This window comes from Hyaena hyaena, unplaced genomic scaffold (assembly GCF_003009895.1).
Source record: "Hyaena hyaena isolate Hyena2069 unplaced genomic scaffold, ASM300989v1 scaffold_746, whole genome shotgun sequence".
Taxonomy (NCBI): domain Eukaryota; kingdom Metazoa; phylum Chordata; class Mammalia; order Carnivora; family Hyaenidae; genus Hyaena; species Hyaena hyaena.
The window spans coordinates 86,307-107,925 of record NW_024081371.1 but is presented as its reverse complement, the minus strand read 5'-3'; the positions used below and the strand labels follow the sequence as shown (position 1 = coordinate 107,925).

At 36.6% G+C, this 21,619-nt stretch overlaps 1 protein-coding gene across 3 annotated transcripts in view; it reads left to right on the top strand.

Moving 5' to 3' along the window:
- Positions 1-417: 417 nt before the first annotated feature.
- The window catches only part of PPP4R3B (protein phosphatase 4 regulatory subunit 3B), a 61,015-nt gene continuing 39,813 nt past the window's right edge, over positions 418-21,619 (top strand). Inside the window, exons 1-4 of one of the 3 annotated variants that reach the window (XM_039218159.1) lie at positions 418-808; positions 2,124-2,179; positions 11,392-11,490; positions 17,903-18,526. In XM_039218159.1, the coding sequence (XP_039074090.1) occupies positions 667-808; positions 2,124-2,179; positions 11,392-11,490; positions 17,903-18,526 (921 nt within the window). In that variant the 5' untranslated portion in view covers positions 418-666. The remainder of the gene's footprint in view (positions 809-2,123; positions 2,180-11,391; positions 11,491-17,902; positions 18,527-21,619) is intronic. The other 2 variants (XM_039218158.1, XM_039218156.1) reach the window with 2 other exon arrangements.

The window sequence follows — 21,619 nt, the reverse complement described above, 5'->3', positions numbered from 1 at the left end:
TACACCCTCAGGGAATCCAGCCACTTCAAGAAAGATCCGAGACAGCTCTAGACGCCTGCTCAGAAAGCAGTCTCGCGGCACTAGAGAGTACAGAGAACTCGCGAGAGCCAACCACGCGGCCGAGATCCTGCGACAGCAGGCGGGACCGAGAGAAGAGGAAGTTGCGCTTAGACCCTCCCACTTTGGTCCAGTTAACCGCCTCGCGAGAACACCGAGCACTGCCGGCTCGGGAAGCGCGTGCGGAAAGCAGAGGCGCAACGTGTTGGACTCGTCGGCCGCCGTAGCCCCTGCTAGGGCAGCCCGTGCGAGTCCGCTGGAGGAGGAAGAGAAAGGCAGAGAGAATCGGGTTACAAGATGGCGGATCTGTAGTAGTTACCGCGGCGGCGGCGGCGGCGGGAGAGCGAGCGAGCTCTGGGGGGGTAAAGGGAGGGGAGGGCGGGTGTGTGCGGGGGTGAAGTGAAAAGTTACCGGGTCTCCGGGCGGAGAGGTCTCGGTGACTCTTGTTGCCCCTTCCCGCGACTGAACCTTGGGAGCCATGGTGAACTCGGGCCTCTCTGGAGCCGCCGCCGCCGCTGCCGCCTCCGCCGCAACCGTCTTTCAGGAGTGAGGGGCGCGGACGACGTGAGCGAGGAGGCGGCGGCTGGAGCGGTGGGGACAGCAGCCACCATGTCGGATACGCGGCGGCGAGTGAAGGTCTACACCCTCAACGAAGACCGTCAATGGGACGACCGAGGCACCGGGCACGTCTCCTCTACTTATGTAGAGGAGCTCAAGGGGATGTCGCTGCTGGTTCGGGCTGAGTCCGACGGTAAGGTTATTGGAACATAGAATAGGGGACAGTCAGTGCCTCCGTTTTGGGCATAACCTTGGTGTTTAGGCCCTGGGCCGGGTACTATTACTGCCACATCTTGGGACAGCGCACTGGTTTTGTGTCTGCACTTCTGTTAAGGTAAAAACAAACTACTTTGGCCGCATTTACCCTCAGACGCTGATGCTGTTCCTCCGCCTCCTATCCCTATTAAGGATTTGACCCCTTCCTCTCCAGTCTCGCCTCCTTTAAAAAGGAGAGAGTGAGGAGGGAGGAAGTAATGAGAGACACTAGTTATTTACTCGCTCTAAGGAGATGACGACAACCCCCCCCCACTTTATTTTTTGCTTTCTTATACCCAGTTACTTCTCTGTTTCAGAAGTCTTAGCGAAACTTTACTTTTTTGAGTGTTTTTTTTTTTTTTTAACCAATTTTACTAACGAATCCGTTTGCCCCAGTCGACAGGTGCTGGGGAAGACCAAAAGGCACCTTTTCCTGCAGTTATTGCAGACTGTTGCCACGATACACGCATGCACAAACATATTTATAGTCTGGGGTTCCTCCAGGCTGCCTTTGTAGAGGTTGCCATGAAAAAGTGGGTGCTGTACAGCCTAAACAAGTTAGGACACCAGAGCAGATTGTAAACGTATATCCGTTGATTTAATGGAGGAGTCATATGTGAAGTGTTTTTAAATTATGAAATGTAGAGCCGTAATTAAAACCATTCTTCTTGTAATCTGAACGCCTCTGTTTGAGCAACTGTGTGCAGATAATAGGAAAATAACCGTCTTAAATTTATTCTTGTATTTTGAACTCTCACACTCTCCCTTTTATTTTAAATAGTTGTGGACGTTTATTTCTACATGAAGTGTCCTTTTTGTTAAGAAGAGAATAAATGCAGTTCTGTAATTTGTGTACTAACTACTTAGATTCCTGTTATCCTTTGTAATTTGTTAAACTGGAATGCAATAAAATAAGTTTGTTAAAAACAGTTTGGCTTCAAGTAGTCATTTAGACCTTAAATTTTTCATTTCAATGAAACTTGAATGATATCTAGACTCCTTATATTTCTGGTCTGAATGTTGATCTAGGTGGATTTTTTTCCTTTAAGGGAATATGGGGATAAGATGGTGTGTTCTAAATTAAATACAAAACCTAGATCTGGAGAGAAAAATGTGAATCATAATACATTTGATCACTTCGCATGTCTAGATAAGGAAAAGAGAACAGAGGGTTTTTGTTTTTGTCGGCTTTTTTGGTATTCTAATCAGTTTTATAAATTGAAACTTATAAATACTATTTTTTTATCTTTCAGGATCACTACTCTTGGAATCAAAGATAAATCCAAACACTGCATATCAGAAACAACAGGCAAGTAGTTGTTTATCTTTAATTTGAAAGACTTCATCTGTGATCAAGAAAGTATTAATCTGACAAAGATGGGAAAACTTTTCTGAGAAGAAAAAACATGTTTGGTAAACAGAGTTACACACTGTATTTCCCTTGTAGGTCAAAAGTTTCAAACTGAAAAGTGAAAGTTTTTGTGCTGGCAGTAATTTATTATCTTTGAATTGAGCCACTGTTAGTTTATGTTACAATATAGTGTATTCTCTTAGTCTTATTTAACTACAGATAGCCAGGTATCTTTTATACTCTGTATATAAGCCTTTCTATTCTTGATCACGTTTAAAGGAAATGGAATATAAGAAAATTCAAAGGGACACCCTTTAAAGCGAGGAAAACCTGTTTGTGGTGTGAAATTTGATTCTTTGACTCAAGCAAAAGTAGAGTTTTTGAAGTAGAAACATTTGAATCCTGTTCCTTAATTGTTTTATATTTTTAATATAAGCAGTGGTGTGATTCTTTATAAAAAGTGTACGTTGCCAGTCATGTAGTGTTTTCTGTTAATATTTATTGTCTTATTTGGGAAGAGAAAATCTGTGTTGTATTTTAATGTGCCCAGTTATTTAATCTGGAATTGGCAGCAGCTTGAACTTTTCTTTTGTGAATGTTTGCATTTTTGTTATGAAAGATTTCAAAATTGAAAACTACAGAAAATATAATGTGTGTCTTTGTAACATCACCAAATTTAACAATGTTAGCATTATACTATATTTGTTTCAAATCTTTGTAATGTTGAACATTATGGTTAAGGTCCCCATTGTACCCGCACCTCATTCTATCCATTCTCCATCCTCCTTATAGCTTACCATTATTCTGAAATTGATGTATTATTTCTGTACATGCTTATATACTTTTTCTGCATATGCACATACCCATAAATAATATGTAGTCTTTTATGTGTTTTTAAACTTTATACAGTTGGTCTTCTGCTTTTACATGTACTTTGGATTTTCATTTTTCACTCAACAGTTAATTAGAAGATTGTTGATGTTAACAGTGTAGATTTAGTCAGGTTTTTTTTTTTTTTTTTGAACTGTATAGTATTCTTCTGTGTGATATACACCTATAAGACATTTGGATTATTTCCACTGTGTGTGTGTGCGCACACGCGTGTGGTGTGTAAAATAAATATGGCAGAGATTTTTGAAGGAAAGGATAAATTACTTTAGGATTCTATTCACATCATCAATACCTACTTTCTTCAAGGTCAGTGAAAATTTGGATGCCCAGAAATAAATACTTCACAGTTGGAGTAATGACATTATGTCTACTGCACAGCTCGTTATTCGTAAAAGTCTCATACTGTTAAACATTTGTTTTGTATATGCAGTATATTCTTAATTACTTCTTTGAAATCCTTTGTTTTTCAACATTCATGTTGTTTTTTTCTTACTGCTTAGAAAATATTATGTGTCTTTTTGGAGAGTCAAACGTTTGTCTTGTATTGAACACCTGAAAATGTTTCCTGTAACTTGGACGTTTAAGTAAATTTAATTTCTAAGTCAGCCAAGCAGATGATTATCTTTCTATGCACTGAATTTTACCAGATAGTAACTTTTATTTTATTTTTTTGCTTCTGCCTGTGCGGAAAGAAATAACAATTTGTAATCATCCCCCCCCCCATCTGCATGAATATAAAATATTCAGGAACTGTGTCTTTAATGTGACTCCCTACAAATTAATTATAATGTGGATTCTTTTCAGATTGTGTATGAGTCTTTAAGTGTTGTTGCTGTTGAAAAGATCACGTAAGGTGGTGGTTTGTGTATGAAATAGTCCTCCAACGTTAGTCCGGAAATACATGATGGTTCAATTCGAAACCTTGGAACATATCTTTCTTCTTAATTACTTACTTTCTTCTTACTCTCCTAGAAAGCTAAAGTATTGGAGAAAAAAGTACTTACTTTAAAAACTTAATGCTGTTGGGAAAATGTTTTCCATAGTTAATATGTTTAAATAATATATACACTGTTAGGATTTTTAAGAACTTTTTTCTAGGTGAATTACTTTTACTAAATAACATTAAAGTATAAGAGAACACTGGCACTGAGAGTAATATGGAAAAGCTTTGTATCTAAGATTGAAAAATGTATAAATAGAGTCACTTCTTTATTTTTGTTTAAATTGAGTACAATTTTCTAATAGCTTCAATAAGCAATTTAGGGATTCTTTTAAACTCAGTTTCTCTGTTATATATACAGTTTTTCTATTTTTTGCCAAAATATTCTTTTTGTACATTTTACAGATTATACAAATTGAGATTTACAAACACAGATATTTTTCTATTTTCATTAGAATTATATGTTTAAATATCACTTAAGTTATTCAATACTTTGGCCCAGAAAATTATTCATTTCCAAAATTTAGATGAAATATATTGATCAGTAGTGGGTTTTTAATTTTAAAAAGGCTTCAGTGAATGACATGCTCATAGTTTATAGGATGTATTGCTACAGAATACATTGGATAAGTTCAAAGAGAATTATTTAACGTTCTTTTTTTAACATTACAGTTCTAAATGAGCCAGGTTCTGAAATGGGCTCAAAATAAGTTAGAATGAGTTGAGTTGAATGTCAAATGACCCCATATCAATAGGTCATCATTGATTGATAACACTTTCTTGGTTACTGTAGGCAGTAGTGAAGTAGTAATGAGAAGAGAATATTAAAGGAGCCAATATAATTAAGTGTTTAAATGAATAAACACATTGGAAAGATAAAAGAATGATTATACAGTAGAATATGAAAATAAAGTGCTTGATGATACATATAAAAATTTTAAGTTATTAGTGTCAATCCTACTGATCTTGACTAAATCAAAAACAGTCATAGGGATGTGTACTCTTATATTTAATACAGTTATGTGTTAATTGAGTTTAGGAGAGAAGTTTAAGGAAGTCCCTATGGGTTTTTTGGGAGACAAGATATAACAGGTGAAACATTTACATTATGATAATAAAACAGCTGATAAAGTGTTTTAACCTAGTCCTTATTGAAAGCCCATGAAAGCATTCCACAGATAAGGCAGCTAAGGCACAAAAAGGTCAAGTTTCTTGACTGAGATTATACAGCATGTATATGCCAACACAAAATTTATAAAAAGCAATTTATTCCACAGACTTGGGCAGTAGAAAACTAAAGAAGGAAGATTGATTTGATCTAGAATCATTAAGAAAAATTTCACTCTCCCTGGTGGTGTCTGCTGAAGGAAATGGTACACCTCACACAAAAGTTATTTACCCTCTTTGGAGCAGAAGTTTCTTATTTTTGCGTTTGGTTTGCTAAACAAAAGGGAGCTATTATATACTATTGAGGAGGGGGCCTAACATGATGAAAGTGATAATGATGTTTGGGAAGCAAGTGTGGCAGTGTCATGAATAATGAATTGGGGGTGGAGAGGGAAACAAGAGCTTTGGGGTAGCAAGACTATTTGCTATAATTCAGATGCAGAAAAATGAAAGTCTGCTCAGTGTAGTAAATGGAATTAGAAAAAAGAAATAGAGCTCCAGTATATTTCCAAGAAACTGCTAGAATATTTGGTGAATGACAAAATATGAAAGAGAAGGAATCAAGGGTCACTAGTAATGTTTAGAGTCTTGGGGCCAGGAAAATGATGGTTTTTCTCCAGGAACGTGATGGTTTTCTCCAGGAACCAGGAAGTTGAGAAGAAAAGTTTACATTAATCATTTGGCTCCTGGCTTGTTTATTTAAAAAAAAAAACCAAAACAACTTTTGAATAGATAATACATTCACATCATTAAAAATTCGTAAAGTATTTGGTTAAGTCTCTTCCACCCTGGACTCTATCCATAGGCTTTCCATTGCTAGAGGCCACCAGTGTTATCAGTTTCTTGCATATTTCATAGAGGTCTTAGGCATGTGTAAATGCGTAGGCATGTAATAACGTATATATTTTCCTTTTTTGCTGGCATAATTGGTAGCATACTATATACTGTTCTATACCTTCTCCCCTCCTCTGCGCCTCCCCACCTTCCCACTTAAGCTTTGAAGTGATGATAACATAAATGCAAAGGTCTTATAATGAACATCTGGAACTAGAGATAGAGTAAGAGTTGGTGTAGAAGATGCTACTTTTAGCTATAAGAAGGGACCTCTTTCAAGGGAGTAGATAGAAATTGAGAAAAGAATAAAGCATATGATCGCCTTTTTGAATTGTCCACATTTATTCATTCATCCAATAATACTTGGTTGAGAGTGCTGCTTAGGGGTTTTTAACTGGTTTAGAGTTTTAGAGTGCATTTGAAAGCTTTTGAAAATTTTCAGCAGAGCAGTGACATCCAAACTAGAGGCAAAAATATGTAGAATTGAAGAGGCACAATAACTGGGAGTGTAGTTGAGAGATTACAATATAATCCAAGCCAGAGATAAATGTTGAATCAGGTTAGGAAGATGTCAGTGGAAATGGAAAGAGGTGGATGGGTTTGAGATACTGAAGATAGAATTGACAAGGCATGCTGCTGAGCTAGGTGTTTGGTAATTAGGAAGAAGATCTAGTTAAGAGGAAGAATAAGCAATTGGAAGAGTAGAGAATCAGAAAAATGTGTTGTCTTGAGACTAAGGGAGAGCAATTTTGGTAAGCGTCAGTCAGTTAATGGCTGTTCATATCCTGCAAGTAAAATATTGAGACTATTCTGGGTTATAACTAGAAGAACATCTGTCCTAAAGGTAGAGGTGAGGGGCGCCTGGGTGGCTCAGGTGGTTAAGCATCCAACTTCGGATCAGGTCATGGTCTCACAGTCTGTGGGTTTGATCCCCGCATCAGGCTCTGTGCTGACAGTTCCTCAGAGCCTAGAGATTGCTTCAGACCCTGTGTTTCCCTCCAACTCTCTGCCCTTCCCCTGCTCACACTTGCTTGCTCTCTCTCACCTTCTCTCTCTCTAAAAAATAAACATTAAATTTTAAAAAAAGGTAGAGGTGAGGGGTGCCTGGGTGGTTCAGTTGGTTAAGCATCTAACTTGAGCTCAGGTCATGATCTCACAGTTCATGAGTTTGAGCCCTGCGTTGGGCTCTGTGCTGACAGCTCAGAGCCTTGAACCTGTTTCAGATTCTGTGTCCTCCCCTCTCTCTCTTCCCAAGCCCTGCTTGTGCTGTCTCTTTCAAAAAGGAATAAAAATTAAAAAATTTTTTAAATGTAAAGGTGAGAATGGTCACATTGTATCTCTTATTTGGCAAAATAATCCAGTAAAATTAGGGATTTGGGGTTTTACCTGAGAGGCATTGTGGGGAATAGACTTACGTAAGGAGTATAATATGTAGTATAGTATATAAAGAGTATTTCTATAATACTGAATGCTGAGTTAAGTAACAGCATGAATGTAATGAGTAGAGCCCACTCTAGCTATAGATCAGGAGCACAAGTGGAGGACATGAATTATTATGTTGGAAAGATTGGGCAGTAATGGGTCAGGTATATTCTGAGTGGTGGTTTGGAATGAGACTAAGGAGGAATTCTTGGAAATCAAACGGAGAGGGGCCTTATATAGAGGTTCAATTGGAGGTACTACCTATATCTTGTAATAGTTGTGAATTAATATATGAAAAATGCTTTAGCTTAGTACTTCGTACATAAGCTAAATGAGAGACCTATGGTCATAATAATCTCATCATATTCCTCTTTTCTAATGAGGAAAGAAAAATCAAAGGGGTTAAATACTTTGAAAATCACAGAAATAGTGGACAGTGAAACTGTGAGTGATACTCAGGTCCTAATTCTAGTCTGGAGTTATTCCCATTATATCCAAATATATCACAGATTTTAGGAAGATTTTAATACTGTTTTTTAGCAATGTCATCATGTCTGTTTTGGACTGTATGTTATACCATAGTATAATTTAAAACTCTATCTTGGAACAAATTTAGGTCAACTACTGTTAGGAACTATTGGAGAGCTAGATGTTGTGCTGCACCATACAACTGGTTAATCTCACTCATTTTCAGACTTCTTTAAACATTTTTATTTTTATTTTTTAAAAAAATTTTTTTTTTTTAATGTTTTATTTATTTCTAGGAGAGAGAGAGAGACAGCGTGAGCAGGGGAGGGTCAGAGAGAGGGGGAGTCACAGACTGAAACAGGCTCCAGGCTCTGAGCTGGCAGTCAGCACAGAGCCCTATGTGGGGCTCGAACCCACGAACCGCGAGATCATGACCTAAGCGAAAGTCGGACGCTCAACCGACTAAGCCACCCAGGCGCCCCTCATTTTCAGACTTCTAAACTGATTTTGAATCTGCAAATTGAATTCTCCAAGTCTGATATTTCTATTCTCCTTTTTCTTAAAAAATAAGCGTTCGTTTTGAAAACCTTCAGCTTTATCTGTACTGAATCTTGTCAGAGCTGTTGGGGCAAACAATAGGGTGGGTCATACAAACAATAGGATCTCAAATATTCATGAGCAGATTTTATTCACGTTAATGTACTGGAGAGGAAAACTGAAACAATAATCCATTGGTTTGTTAAGACTGTTTTAAATGTGTCACAAATGCCTTTGTGAATATAATACAAAAACTGAAGACCGTTTCTCTAGAAAAGATGTTAAGCACTAAGTTTTAGAAATAATTCTAAAGTGTTGTTTAAGCCTTGGATTATTAAGAACCTTTGATTTAAACCGTGTTCACCTCAAGAATGTGTTTTTAATATTTAAGATTGAAAATGACCATTTCTTATAATAAAACAACATTGTGAAAATCTGATTCAGTAAAAGCTAAATTTTCAAGCTTCCTCAGCTCATGTCTTACTTCCATCTTGGCTTAGACATAATCACCTTTCTTCTTTTTTTAAAGGAACAGACCAAATATAACTGACTCTTTCTCTTCTCCCTGCAGGCTCATTTTAAATCTGATTTCCATAGGGACATAGTGGTGATTAAATGTTTAGTTGGTAGAGGAAAACTCTAAGCTTCTCTTGGTTTAAACAAGCATTAATAATGTCCCAAAGATATGTGTGCCATACACAAATGAGCAAAACCTAGAACACAAAGAGCACAGCAGTTGAAAACAGACATTACTATAAAAATGGAGCTTGACTTTTTGGATATGTGGGGAACTCTGCCATTTAACACTATGTTTTGTTTTAAATAGTCTTGTGCCAGCTTTGTGCTCTCTTACCTAGGAGCTTTTACTGTGATCCTCAGAACAAGCAGTTCTAAGGAAGTGCTTCTTATGGTTATTTTTTGACTGAGATAGTAGGGTTTGGGGGGGGGGGAGGAAGGATGGGATTTGCCACTCATTTTGAGTAGATTTCATAGAGCTGGAAGGTTCCTACTCTGATAGCAGCTTCCTATCCTCTGTCAGCCAACCAGAGGTAAACTTAGGTGATGTTTTCAAATTTGACTTATCAAAAGAATTAACTGAGGCCCTTAAAAATCAGGATTTTCCCTCAGTTCCCAAGGGAGAAGCTTGGGAATCTGAATTTTTAACCATCTCCCAAGGTCAGTCCTCTTTACATTGAAAAAGGATTCTGAATATAAGTCCCATTTAGTTTCAGGGTTTTGCCTGGCTTGGGGAAGAAACAAGAAAATGATGATGAAGAAGGAGACTTAATTAATTACCTTAAACAGACTTCATTGCTTACCTAGACTTTCTTTCAGAAGATAGACTGAAACCAAATTGGAAAGGGCCTTATATACCTGGATAAAGGAGTTTGGATTTCATCCTGTTGTACTAGTGATATCCAAAATGGAATGCACATTATAAAGCATTGAAATTTAAAAGAAACCTGTTTATATATTTTAATCAAAAGAAATTAAGTTTTGCTAATATTTGATAAACAAGTGATCAGAAGTAAAAAATGTATATAGATAAATAGAGTATTTTAAGAGTAACGCTTCCATCAAAAGTGTTCCCTAACTTCTGTGAATTATAGTAGCCAGCATGCACAGGTAACTTTTTATTTTCGAATTTAAACTGACCTATAACCCTAACAAAATGAAAATGTGTCCTGAAAAGGGTTGAAAACAATAATGTAAGTGCAAATGGACATAGTAATGGTAAAGCTAACATTTATACTCCTAGTTTAATCTGTGAGCTGGGTGACAGTGCAAACAGAGATAAATAGATCTCACAAGAAGTTTCCCCTCCCCCCAAATTCAGAATTATTAAAAGGGTGACATTAAATATGGGTTTGTATCTACTGTCATTTGTGGATTTACTGTGCTCTAAGTATATATTGGGTCTTAAAATGCTAACTAATCATGGTATGGAACCATAACAGTGCAAATATTTTAAAATATTGCTTATTTTATCTTTATATAAGGCTTTTTGATTTCTATTTTACTGTATGCTTTATAAAGTATTGGTTTGCTAATATTATATTTCTGAATATAATGTTTAATTAATTTGAGAGACCCACAAAACTTTTGGAGATCACTGTTCATGAAGCTGTTTTGAGGAGAGCTCTGAGAAGTTGACTTGGGTTGAAGAAAGTACCTGCAACCTGAATATATGTCCTAGTGCTTTAACCTGAGGAGCTTTGTCTTTATCTTTTTCTACATAAAGATTCTTAGTAAAATTTTGTTTGTATAAAGAATTCTTTTTACGTATTTACATATTTCAAAACCTCTTTTGTATATGGTGGGAGCCACAGAAGATTTTTAAATGAAAGGAGTGACATGATGAAATTTTAGAATACTTCATGGCAAATTTGACTTCCAAGATTAAGAAGATTCAGAAGAGGGGGACAAGATAGAAAGGGTTAAACTAAGTTTTTTCAGCTATTAGTCGGTCTGCTTGCAACTATTTGACAGCCAAGTTAAAGGAAAAGATCAACTTGTAGGTGGTAGGTGGTTAGTTGGTAGAAACAAATGAAGTAGATGATTAGAATGACTACATTACAGGTTGGCCCAAAATGGCTAGACTTTCCGTTAAACTTTATCTTGGTACATGAACCAGAGATTGCTAAACCATTTTAATATTTTTTGTTTTAGAAAATTGCTCAATATCATTTTAATACCAAAGCTTTTCCATTGACAGTGTATTACTAGAGTTTCACAGGGTAACAAAATATAGTTACATGATGTCAATTGAGTATGCATTGTTTACACTTAGCAGAGGGCATTTGTTATAGCTGTACTGTTTCCTGTCCTCTTGATTTCTGTTTATACTTTGTAGTTATTTCTTTCCTAGCTTTTCTAGTATGATGATGTAGAAATCTTTATTTTTAAACAGGATACATTAATTGTTTGGTCAGAAGCTGAGAACTATGATCTGGCTCTAAGTTTTCAGGAAAAAGCTGGCTGCGACGAGATTTGGGAAAAAATTTGTCAGGTATGGTTTTTTAATTAGTATTTAACTTAAGTGTGCATTCTTTATTTTTTTTTCTTTCTTTTTACCTGAAGATATGTATTAGAATGTGGAGGGGGCACCTGGATGGCTCAGTTGGTTAAGCCTCCAACTCTTGATTTAGGCTTGGGTCATGATCTTATGGTTTGTGAGATTGAGCCCCATTTCAGGCTCTGTGATGACAGGATAAAACCTACTTGGGATTTTCTCTCTGCCCTTCCCCTGCTTTCTCTCTCTCTCTCTGTCAGTCTTTCAATATAAATAAATAAACTTTTAAAAAAATGGAGAGAGAATGTTTTACCATTTTAGATTTTTATAGTATATATTCATAATTAATAAAAGGTCAGAATCTTTTAAACAAAAAAAAAAAGATTAATTATGTTAAAAGTCTTCGAGGTTTTTCTTTAATATTTGGTCACCTATTTGCCTAATGTTTATGAATACTGTGTGCCAGGCACTAATGATCAAAAGTGCTCTTGACTTCTGGGATGCCTGGATAGCTCAGTTGGTTAAGCGTTAGACTCGATCTCAGGGTCGCAAGTTAAAGCCCTGTGTTACCTACACATAGAATATCCGGCATAGCCTACGGCTCCCAGTCACATGTCAAACAGGATATTCAGAGTGCTTAGATTACGTCTTAGGAACTAGGCAAAGGACAGATCTTTCTTTAGGCAAGACTAATCCTTGGCTGCAAAGGCCACCCCCTGGCCCATTGCCAGACTCTCACAGCAAAATGATCATATTTCTCTAAGTGTCTGTATTTAGTACAACATGTATATGACAGAGCAACTTTCAGTATGAATATGCCTAGTATTTGGAGGAGATGTCCTGGGGTAGGGATGGATTTAAGAAACAACTAATTTGTCTGATAAAGCCATGATTTCCTTTTTATATTTTTATACTGATTTGATTACTCATTTTCCTTCTTGATATACTGAAATTTGTACCTTATGATATATATTTGTGCAGGAGTGTTTCACATGGAAATTAACTGGTGGTTAACAAAATTCATTTCTTCCTCCTGACAGTCATTTTCTATCAGCATTGATGTTGAGGAGTCTTTATTTAACTCAGTCTCTCAATACATATGATTATCAATATTAATATTACCATGAGGCTTATGTACATAAGATGATAGTTGGATCAGCAATGGTAGCTAGTAGTACACCATATTGTAGTATGGTAGTAGATGTAATCTGAAAAGTACAAGTCTGGCACATCTAGACTTATTAACTTGGTCATTAACAGTTGTTTCAGTTCATCATTATATTGTATGACAAATTGTCTCCCAGAGTGGTGTAACTCATCTGGTTTAATTACAGGCTTCCATTTAACCTTGTCAAGTCCCGAGAACAGGTGATCTTGGCAAACATATGGTTTTTACCCATCCAGGCATCTGATAAAATTGAGCTAAAAGAATATTACCTCTTGCTCTGATCCTTTCTTGAGGCACTAGTATTAATATTGGATTTCTCTTCTTGCTGTACCCATTTATTCATTTTTTTGCCTTTAGTTACTATTTCTTCCCCCGCTTTGCCACTGATTTTTACTCACACTTTATTTTTTCTTTTATAGTTTATTGTCAAGTTGGTTTCCGTATAACACCCAGTGCTCATCCCTACAAGTGCCCTCCTCCGTGCTCATCACTCCCTTCCCCTCTCCCCCACCCCCATCAGCCCTCAGTTTGTTCTCAGTATTCAAGAGTCTCTCATGGTTTGCCTCCCTCCTGCTCTCCACCTATTTTTCCCCCTTCCCCTCCCCCATGGTCCTCTGTTAAGTTTCTCCTGTTCCACTTATAAGTGAAAACATATGGTCTCTGTCCTCCTCTCCCTGACTTATTTCACTTAGCATAACACCCTCAAGTTCTATCCACGTTGCTACAAATGGCCAGATTTCATTCTTTCTCATTGCTATGTAGTATTCCATTGCATAGATAAACCACATTTTTTTAAATGTTTTATTTATTATTTTGAGAGAGAGAGAGTGAGTGAGACAGCATGAGCAGGGGAGGGTCAGAGAAAGAGGGAGACACAGAATCTGAAGACAGGCTCCAGGCTCTTAGCTGTCAGCACAGAGCTCTACATGGGGTTCGAACCCACAAACCATGAGATCATGACCTGAACCAAAGTCAGATACTCAACTGACTGAGCCACTCAGGTGCCCCAAACCACATCTTCTTGATCTATTTGTCAGTTGTTGGACATTTGGGCTCTTTCCATGATTTGGCTATTGTTGAAGGTGCTACTGTGACTATTGGGGTCCATGTGCCCCTATGCATCAGCACTCCTGTATCCTCTGGGTAAATTCCTAGCAGTGCTATTGCTGGGTCATACGGGAATTCTATTGTTAATTTTTTGAAGAACCTCCACACTGTTTTCCAGAGGGGCTGCACCAGTTTACATTCCCACCAACAGTGTAGGAGGGTGCCTGTTTCTCCACATCCTGGTCAGCATCAATAGTCTCCTGATTTGTTCATTTTAGCCACTCTGACCAGCATTGGGTGGTATCGCAGTGTTCCTCACACTTTTCTACCTTTGGAAGGGCCGTTAGATTTGGCCACTCTTCTGGTCCAAGAAGTTTATTTTTTTGCTAAACAACTGAGGTGTACTGTACCTTTAAAATCTATGCATGTTGCTAAATATACAGTTAGTTTATTGCTCCTCATTACTGCATGATATTCCACAGAACTATATATTTTACTCTTCAGTTCTGAGAGGTCATTGCTGACCTTTGAAAAAACAATTTCAACAAAAATATTACACAGTTATGTTTTAACACCTTATAATGAGAAAGTAGAACTCCTCTCTAAAAAGTTTGACAGCACAGAGAGCAATAAAGTATAAGAGTGAAGATAATTTCTGTGTATGTGTGTGTGTTTGTATCTTTTAGAGAGCATAAAGTCAAAAGTACATATGGAAATTTTAACCTCAGAAAATGGTAGGGTAGGAACATTTTTTTTTAAAGAGATGAAAGGAATGAGTGAGAAGATAAGTTGTAAGATGGAGAACAAGGATGTTGGGAGTATGTTGAGTACTGGTGATCTCTTTTTCAAAGGACAAAAGTTTCTCTCCTGAGATATAAAGGGGAAAGTAATAGTGTTTGACACTTAAAAAGGGAAAAAAATTAAAACAACAACTGTAAGGATGTAGGATAGGAGTGTAGAAAAAAACATTGTTTTTTGTTTGGCATAGTTGACTGACTTTAACATTCTTAAAGAATGTTAAGGTCAGATTGTGGGTTGTATTTTTAAAGCTTTTCTTTTTTTTTTCTGTTTTTTTATTTTAATATTAGAGCAAGAGCAAGGGAGGAGCAGAGAGAGAGGGAGAGCGAGAATTTCAAGCAGGCTTTACACTCAGCACAGAGCCCAGTGTGGGGCTCGATCTCACAAACCATGAGATCATGACCAGAGCCAAAATCAAAATCAGACACCCAACCCACTGAGCCAACCAGGCACCCCAAGATTGTGTTATAGTAACAAAATCCTAAAATCTCAGTGGCTTATCACAACAGAAGTTTTTTTTTCTTAATGCTACTAATGATCAATGAGGGTTAGAGTTAGACAAGAGGGGGCTGTATTTATCAGACCTACTCAGGGGCTCAAGCTGATAGAGAATTGATTTTGATAACTTCGAAGAATATTGCAATGTGAGAATGAAAAGTGACATATCAGAACAATGGCTTTTAGAAGTTCTTCCCAGAAGTTACATATGGCACTTAGCTCACATTTCATTGGCCAAAACAAATTACACAGCTATATACAACTTCATGGAAGCAAAGAACTCAAGTGCCACAAAAAGGAGAAAACCAAAAAGACCTGGTGAACAGCACTCCTGACATCCAGACAAATACTTGGGTTTATGTGGGATTGACAGGTCTGTCTGATACGATCTATAAGTGAGAGTTAAATTTAGGAGAGAGTCCAGAAAGCTTGTAAGGGTAATATTAGATACTGCAGAAACATAGTATAACCTAGTTGAATGTTTCTGTAGCTATACTTTTATTCTTAAGCAATATGCAAACTGTATTCATGTGAAGTGTAAGCTGACTCTTCTGATTTCTTCTTTTGTTGTTGTTGTTCTTATTCCTAAGATTTTATTTTTAAGTAATCTCTATACCCAGCCTAGGGCTCAAACTCACAACCTTGAGATCAAGAGTTGCACACTTCACCGACTGAGTCAGCCAGGCTTCTTTCTTTATAACCTCTGATTCTTCTTCCTTCCCCACCTCTTGCTCTACTTCTGTTTCTGTGGGTACTGTCAGTTACCCTAATACCAGATTTCTGTCTTCTGTCCTGTTCTCTTTCCTGAGTAGTAGACCCACAGATTTAGTTGCCAGCTGGGTATTCAAACACCTCAGACTCAGTAAAACTGAACATTTACTAACCATTCCTCTCCATCCTCCCAGTTTTTGTTAAAGGAGCCATATAATCTTCTTAATGACAGATTTAAAACTATAGAGGCATTTGTGGCTCCTCTCTTTTGCACCTGTCCCTCAGCTGTCCCAACATCACTATCTAAATTCAGTTGTTCATGTAGACTTTGGAATAACACCCTAATTTATCCATATTCTCAAATATATTCCACACAACTGATGCCAGGTTGACTTTCTAAAGGACAGTACTACACATTTACTTCCCTTAACTTTGCATAATCTGGCTTTAGTCTACATGTCTAGTTTTGCTGTTTGCCATATGCATGTCACACATTTCTATCTGACTCTGCTATTCCCTTTGTACTTTGTATATCTTTGTTCCTATCTGAATCTTACCCATCTTTGAAGGTCCAAATGCCACTGCTTTTATTTCTTCTTTATATTCTCTCCTTAACCACCCCCTTTACTCTCAAAAGCTGGAAGGAGTTTCCCTTCTGAGTTTACATGGCATTTTATCTGAACTGCACTCATGACCTTGTTACTTAAACTTTCTCTTATATTTATGTCGGTCTCCCTAAGCCCAGTGCCTCTGTTGAGAACTCAGGTAAAAGAAGTACTCTAATGCTCTAGGAGAAAAAGTCTTTTGTACGCATCAGTATATCTACTTTCTCTAAGCCCTTAGATCTTTTTTCATATGTTGCTTTGGTGGATTTGGAAATTTGTGGAGCTTTTACATCTCAGGATATTTGGATGTTTTGAGGTGAGAAGATAATTGCACTCTTGTGTTAGGAATTAGAAAAAAATTATAAAGAATAAAGTTTTTATGTTAAATAGTCATTATAGAAATCATCATAGGGACACCTGGGTGTCTCAGTTGGTTAAGTGTCCGACTTCATCTCAGATCATGATCTCTCAGTTCAGGAGTTTGACCCCTGCATGAGGCTCTGTGCTGACAGCTCAGACCCTGGAGCCTGCTTTGGATTCTCTGTCTCCCTTACTCTTCCATGCCCCTGTGGACTTGAGCTCGCTCTCAGAAATAAAGTGTTAAAAAAAAATTTTTTTAAGAAGTCATTATAGAAAACTTGTTAAAAGTTAGCCATACTTTTCTTGAGCTATCAGTCTGAATCATAAAACAGTTTTTTATTCATTGTGTTTTCTAGATACTAGAATGTAGAGGCTTTATCACAGATGCTAAATAAATGCCAAGTTGTTAAAAAATATTCTTTGTTTTTTAGAACAGTTTCAGGCTCTTAGCAAAAGCAGGTATTTTTTCAAAAGTGAATTTCAAAAGTAATTAGAGGAAACCTTCTCACCCTTGAAAATCCAAGAAAGAAGTTGGGTTTTAGTTTGGTTTAAACTTTCTAGTGTTTTGTAGGGCCAGTGTGATGGTGCTTTAAGAGCCCTACATAGTAATTTGGGGGACCCACAGAAGAGTTAACTTTTAGCAGAATTCAAAACTTGTAGATACAGTGAAGTTATTAAACAACTGCCCATGATTATTACATAACATCACATAAATTAGTGCAACATTAGCTGAAATAAATATGTTATCAGGGGTCAGAGTTAATTAACCTCAAGTTATATATAAGTTGAGAAATTTAGAGGTGAAATTGAGACTTGTCCAATAATTCTAAACTGGGTGTGTTTTCCCCCTTTGGACTTCACTTTTTGTTTTTGAAATAATGTTAATTTTTGAGAGAGATAACGCGTGTGAATGGAGAAGGGGCAGAGAGAGGGGGAGACACAGAATCTGAAGCAGGATCCAGGCTCTGAGCTCTCAGCACAGACCTCGACATGGGACTCAGACTTAACAGACTGAGATCATGACCTGGGCTGAAGTTGGATGCTTAACCGACTGAGCCACCCACAGGTCCGTGGACTTCACTTTTAATTAACAATGATTATGTGGCCAATAATGTTACTTTGCTAGGTATTTTTACTTAAATCCATTTGTCAGTGATTTGATTTCCAAAATTTTGAATTCTTTTGTATTTTAAGGTAACCAGCTGTACTTGGATGTTTTTAGGTTCAAGGTAAGGATCCATCAGTGGAAGTCACACAGGACCTCATTGATGAATCAGAAGAAGAACGATTTGAAGAAATGCCTGAAACCAGTCATCTGATTGACCTGCCCACATGTGAACTCAATAAACTTGAAGAGATTGCTGACTTAGTTACCTCAGTTCTCTCCTCACCTATCCGTAGGGAAAAGCTGGCTCTGGCCTTGGAAAATGAAGGCTATATTAAAAAACTACTGCAGCTGTTCCAAGCTTGTGAGAACCTAGAAAACACTGAAGGCTTACACCATTTGTATGAAATTATTAGAGGAATCTTATTTCTAAATAAGGCAACATTGTTTGAAGTAATGTTTTCTGATGAGTGTATCATGGATGTCGTGGGATGCCTTGAATATGACCCTGCTTTGGCTCAGCCAAAAAGGCATAGAGAATTCTTGACCAAAACTGCAAAGTTTAAGGAAGTTATACCAATAACAGACTCTGAATTAAGGCAAAAAATACATCAGACTTACAGGGTACAGTACATTCAGGACATCATTTTGCCTACACCATCTGTTTTTGAAGAGAATTTTCTTTCTACTCTTACATCTTTTATTTTCTTCAACAAAGTTGAGATAGTCAGCATGTTGCAGGTAAGTAAAAGTGTTCTTATTTTAGGTATTTTCCTTAATAGTTAAAGCTGGTGGTCATTCTTTTTTGAAAGTTTTCTTTTGTTTACTTTAAATATACTGTCAAACATAGAAAATAGAACTTTATCTCATTTTCTAAAAGTATTTTTTATTTTGTGAGCAAGTACATTCACAAGCAGGGGGAGGGGCAGAGAGCCACGGAGAGAGAGAATCCCAAGCAAGCTCTGCACTGTCATTACAGAACCTGTTATGGGGCTCAGTCTCACAGACCATGTGATCACAACCTGAGCCAGAAATCGAGCTGGACGCTTAACTGACTGAGCCATCCAGGTGCCCCAAAGGAGAGAATCCTTTTTAATGTGACATTTTACATTTTTAAGTGTTGTGTTATATACCTTTTTTAAACCTCATTTTTGCATGCATTTAAAAAATTGTAATATATATGACAAAATTTGTCACTTTAATCTTTTTTATGTATACAATTCATAGCATTAAATACCTTCACAGTGTTATGCAGCTATCAGCACTGTCCCTTTCCAGAACTTTTTTTTATCATCCCAAACAAAAGCAGCTGTTTTTAAGACTATTTTTGTGATACCTAGTTATTATTGAAGGGATAGTATATATGAGTGTGTGTGCTTAAAGTTTCCCAAATAATTTAGATGTGTTGTTAGCCCATTTAAATTAACATTCAATAATTTTCAAGAAATGATAGATTATTTGCTGTGTGAAGTTGGTTTTATTCTGTCTCCTTGAGTTGTGTAATAGTTTATACTGTGTTTAGCATGTTTATCCTTTATACTCTAACAGTGTAGTAAGAAATATTTTGAAGATTTTCCTTTACTTGTGGTAGTATATTATACGCTCATTTTCCTGCATAACTGCCTTTGTTATGTCCATATCACTCAATAAGTTTATTGAGCAGCTTCTATATACATAGTGTAGTAGTGGTTCTCAAGTGTGTTCTGAGGGCTCCTGAAGCCCCTTCAGAGTTCTGTGAAGTTTTTCCTTTTCCAACATCTTGTCCGTGTGAGGCTGTATTTTCTTCTTGTACTTCAAAACATTGTATCGCAACAGATTGAATGTCAAAGAAGATGTGAGAATGTAGCTTTCTTCTATTAAGCCAAACATTACAGAGATTTGCAAAGATGTAAAATAGAGCCACTCTTTTTTCTAAATTTATAAAATTTTTTCTAAATTTATAAAAGTTCTCATAAATATATTTACATAAACTTACATCTTATTTTTAAAACAATAAATGTTTTTAAATGTCTCCATTTTTATTGTCCATATTGATAAGCATAATCCACATAATAAAAGCTCTGGTGTACTCTATAACATTTAACAGTTTAAGGGATCCAGAGACAAAACTTGAGAATCTCTGAATTAGTACTTAGCTCTTATTTGGGAGATTCCATTTTATGATGTTTCTAGTCATCATTCATCTTTTCTTTTGTTACTTTTTATATAGGGTTTACTTCTTTAGATCGTCCTTTCACCTAGCAGTTTTTTCCTTATTCCACAATAATAAGAGTAAGGGAAATTAGACTTATGCATGAGATTAGACTTATGCATGAGACCTGCTTTTTTAAAACTGTCTCTACGATACAATTAAGGGTGCCATTTTACTTGCTGACAGAAAACAGTTATAGTCTCAGGAGTTTGGAAATAGACCTACAGTCAGTATAGTTCATACCAAGAATCCAGTGACAGAAGCTCAAGTGCAGAAACTTTCAAATGACTGCTTTTGACATCAGAAGGATTTCCAAATCTATAATAATTTATAAATGCTTTATATGCTTAAAAATTATGTAAACTAATCTGTAAGTTAATATTTATAACTCTTCATATCAGTTTATATATTTCTCACAGATCTGTTCGTAAAGGCTATAATTATATAAATCAAGGATAGCTTTAAGAAAAGAAAGTCTTACTCATTTCTGATCCTTTAATGAAATAGATACTGTGAACTACCTATTGCTTATCTAAGGTTTAGCACTTAGTTATCTCATACGTCTCAGCAGTGATGCTGAATTCTGTTTTCTGTTCTCAATAGTATGTGAGAAGAAAAGAATTATGATTATGATGAGTTTCCTAAAGCCCACCTCTGAGGTTTCTATGTAGAAATTTTTTGGCTAAGTATTAGATGTTTCCAGATACCCTTCTAGCTAACTAGGATACATATTTTTAGCTTCTTAAACGAGTATTGACCTGTTGTGTGAGTTATATAAGCAAGTGCAAACGTAAAGATTCTATCTGGACCAAATTGAGTTAGTGGAAAGGTACATAACGTAACTCCTAGCCTAAATTAGAGTAATTAACTAAGAATTGATATGAAGGCACTTTGGTCATTTGCTTCTGGTATGTTCTCTAATCCATGTTGAGATTCTCTTAAGCTTGATTGGGGCGTAAGAGTTTAGTTATGAATAGCTAATTGCATATCAAAATCCCACATGCCTAGAATTGAACTATGTAGTTAAAAATATTTTTTTACAAATTAGGGGCGCCTGGGTGGCCTAGTCGGTTAAGCGTCCGACTTTCGCTTAGGTCATGATCTCGCGGTTCGTGGGTTCGAGCCCCGCATCAGGCTCTGTGCTGACTGCCAGCTCAGAGCCTGGAGCCTGTTTCAGTCTGTGACTCCCTCTCTCTCTGACCCTCCCCTGCTCACACTGTCTCTCTCTCCTAGAAATAAATAAAACATAAAAAAAAAAAATTTTTTTTTAAATATTTTTTTACAAATTAAATCCCTGGAAGCCAATAAAGTAAGGTGATTTTCACACAGATAGCCACAGATTAAGTTCCTTTTCAAAATAAGAAATTTTAACTTCCTTCACTAGAAAGGATGTAGGATGGGTATCTCACATGTTGACATTTGAACTCATTTCATGTAATTCTACTATTCCATAAATAAGAGTTGAGTCAGACACAAACCCAGTAAAGTCAGTGGTTTTATTTCTTTTTTAACATATTTTGTGGATTTCAGCTTACTAAAAAAGAAATTTCTAAACTTTGGTCCCACTTACTAAGGATTTATGGTAAAATCTCTTAATGCCTCTAAGGAAAAAATAACATTAGAATAATACGGTTCTTCATTTT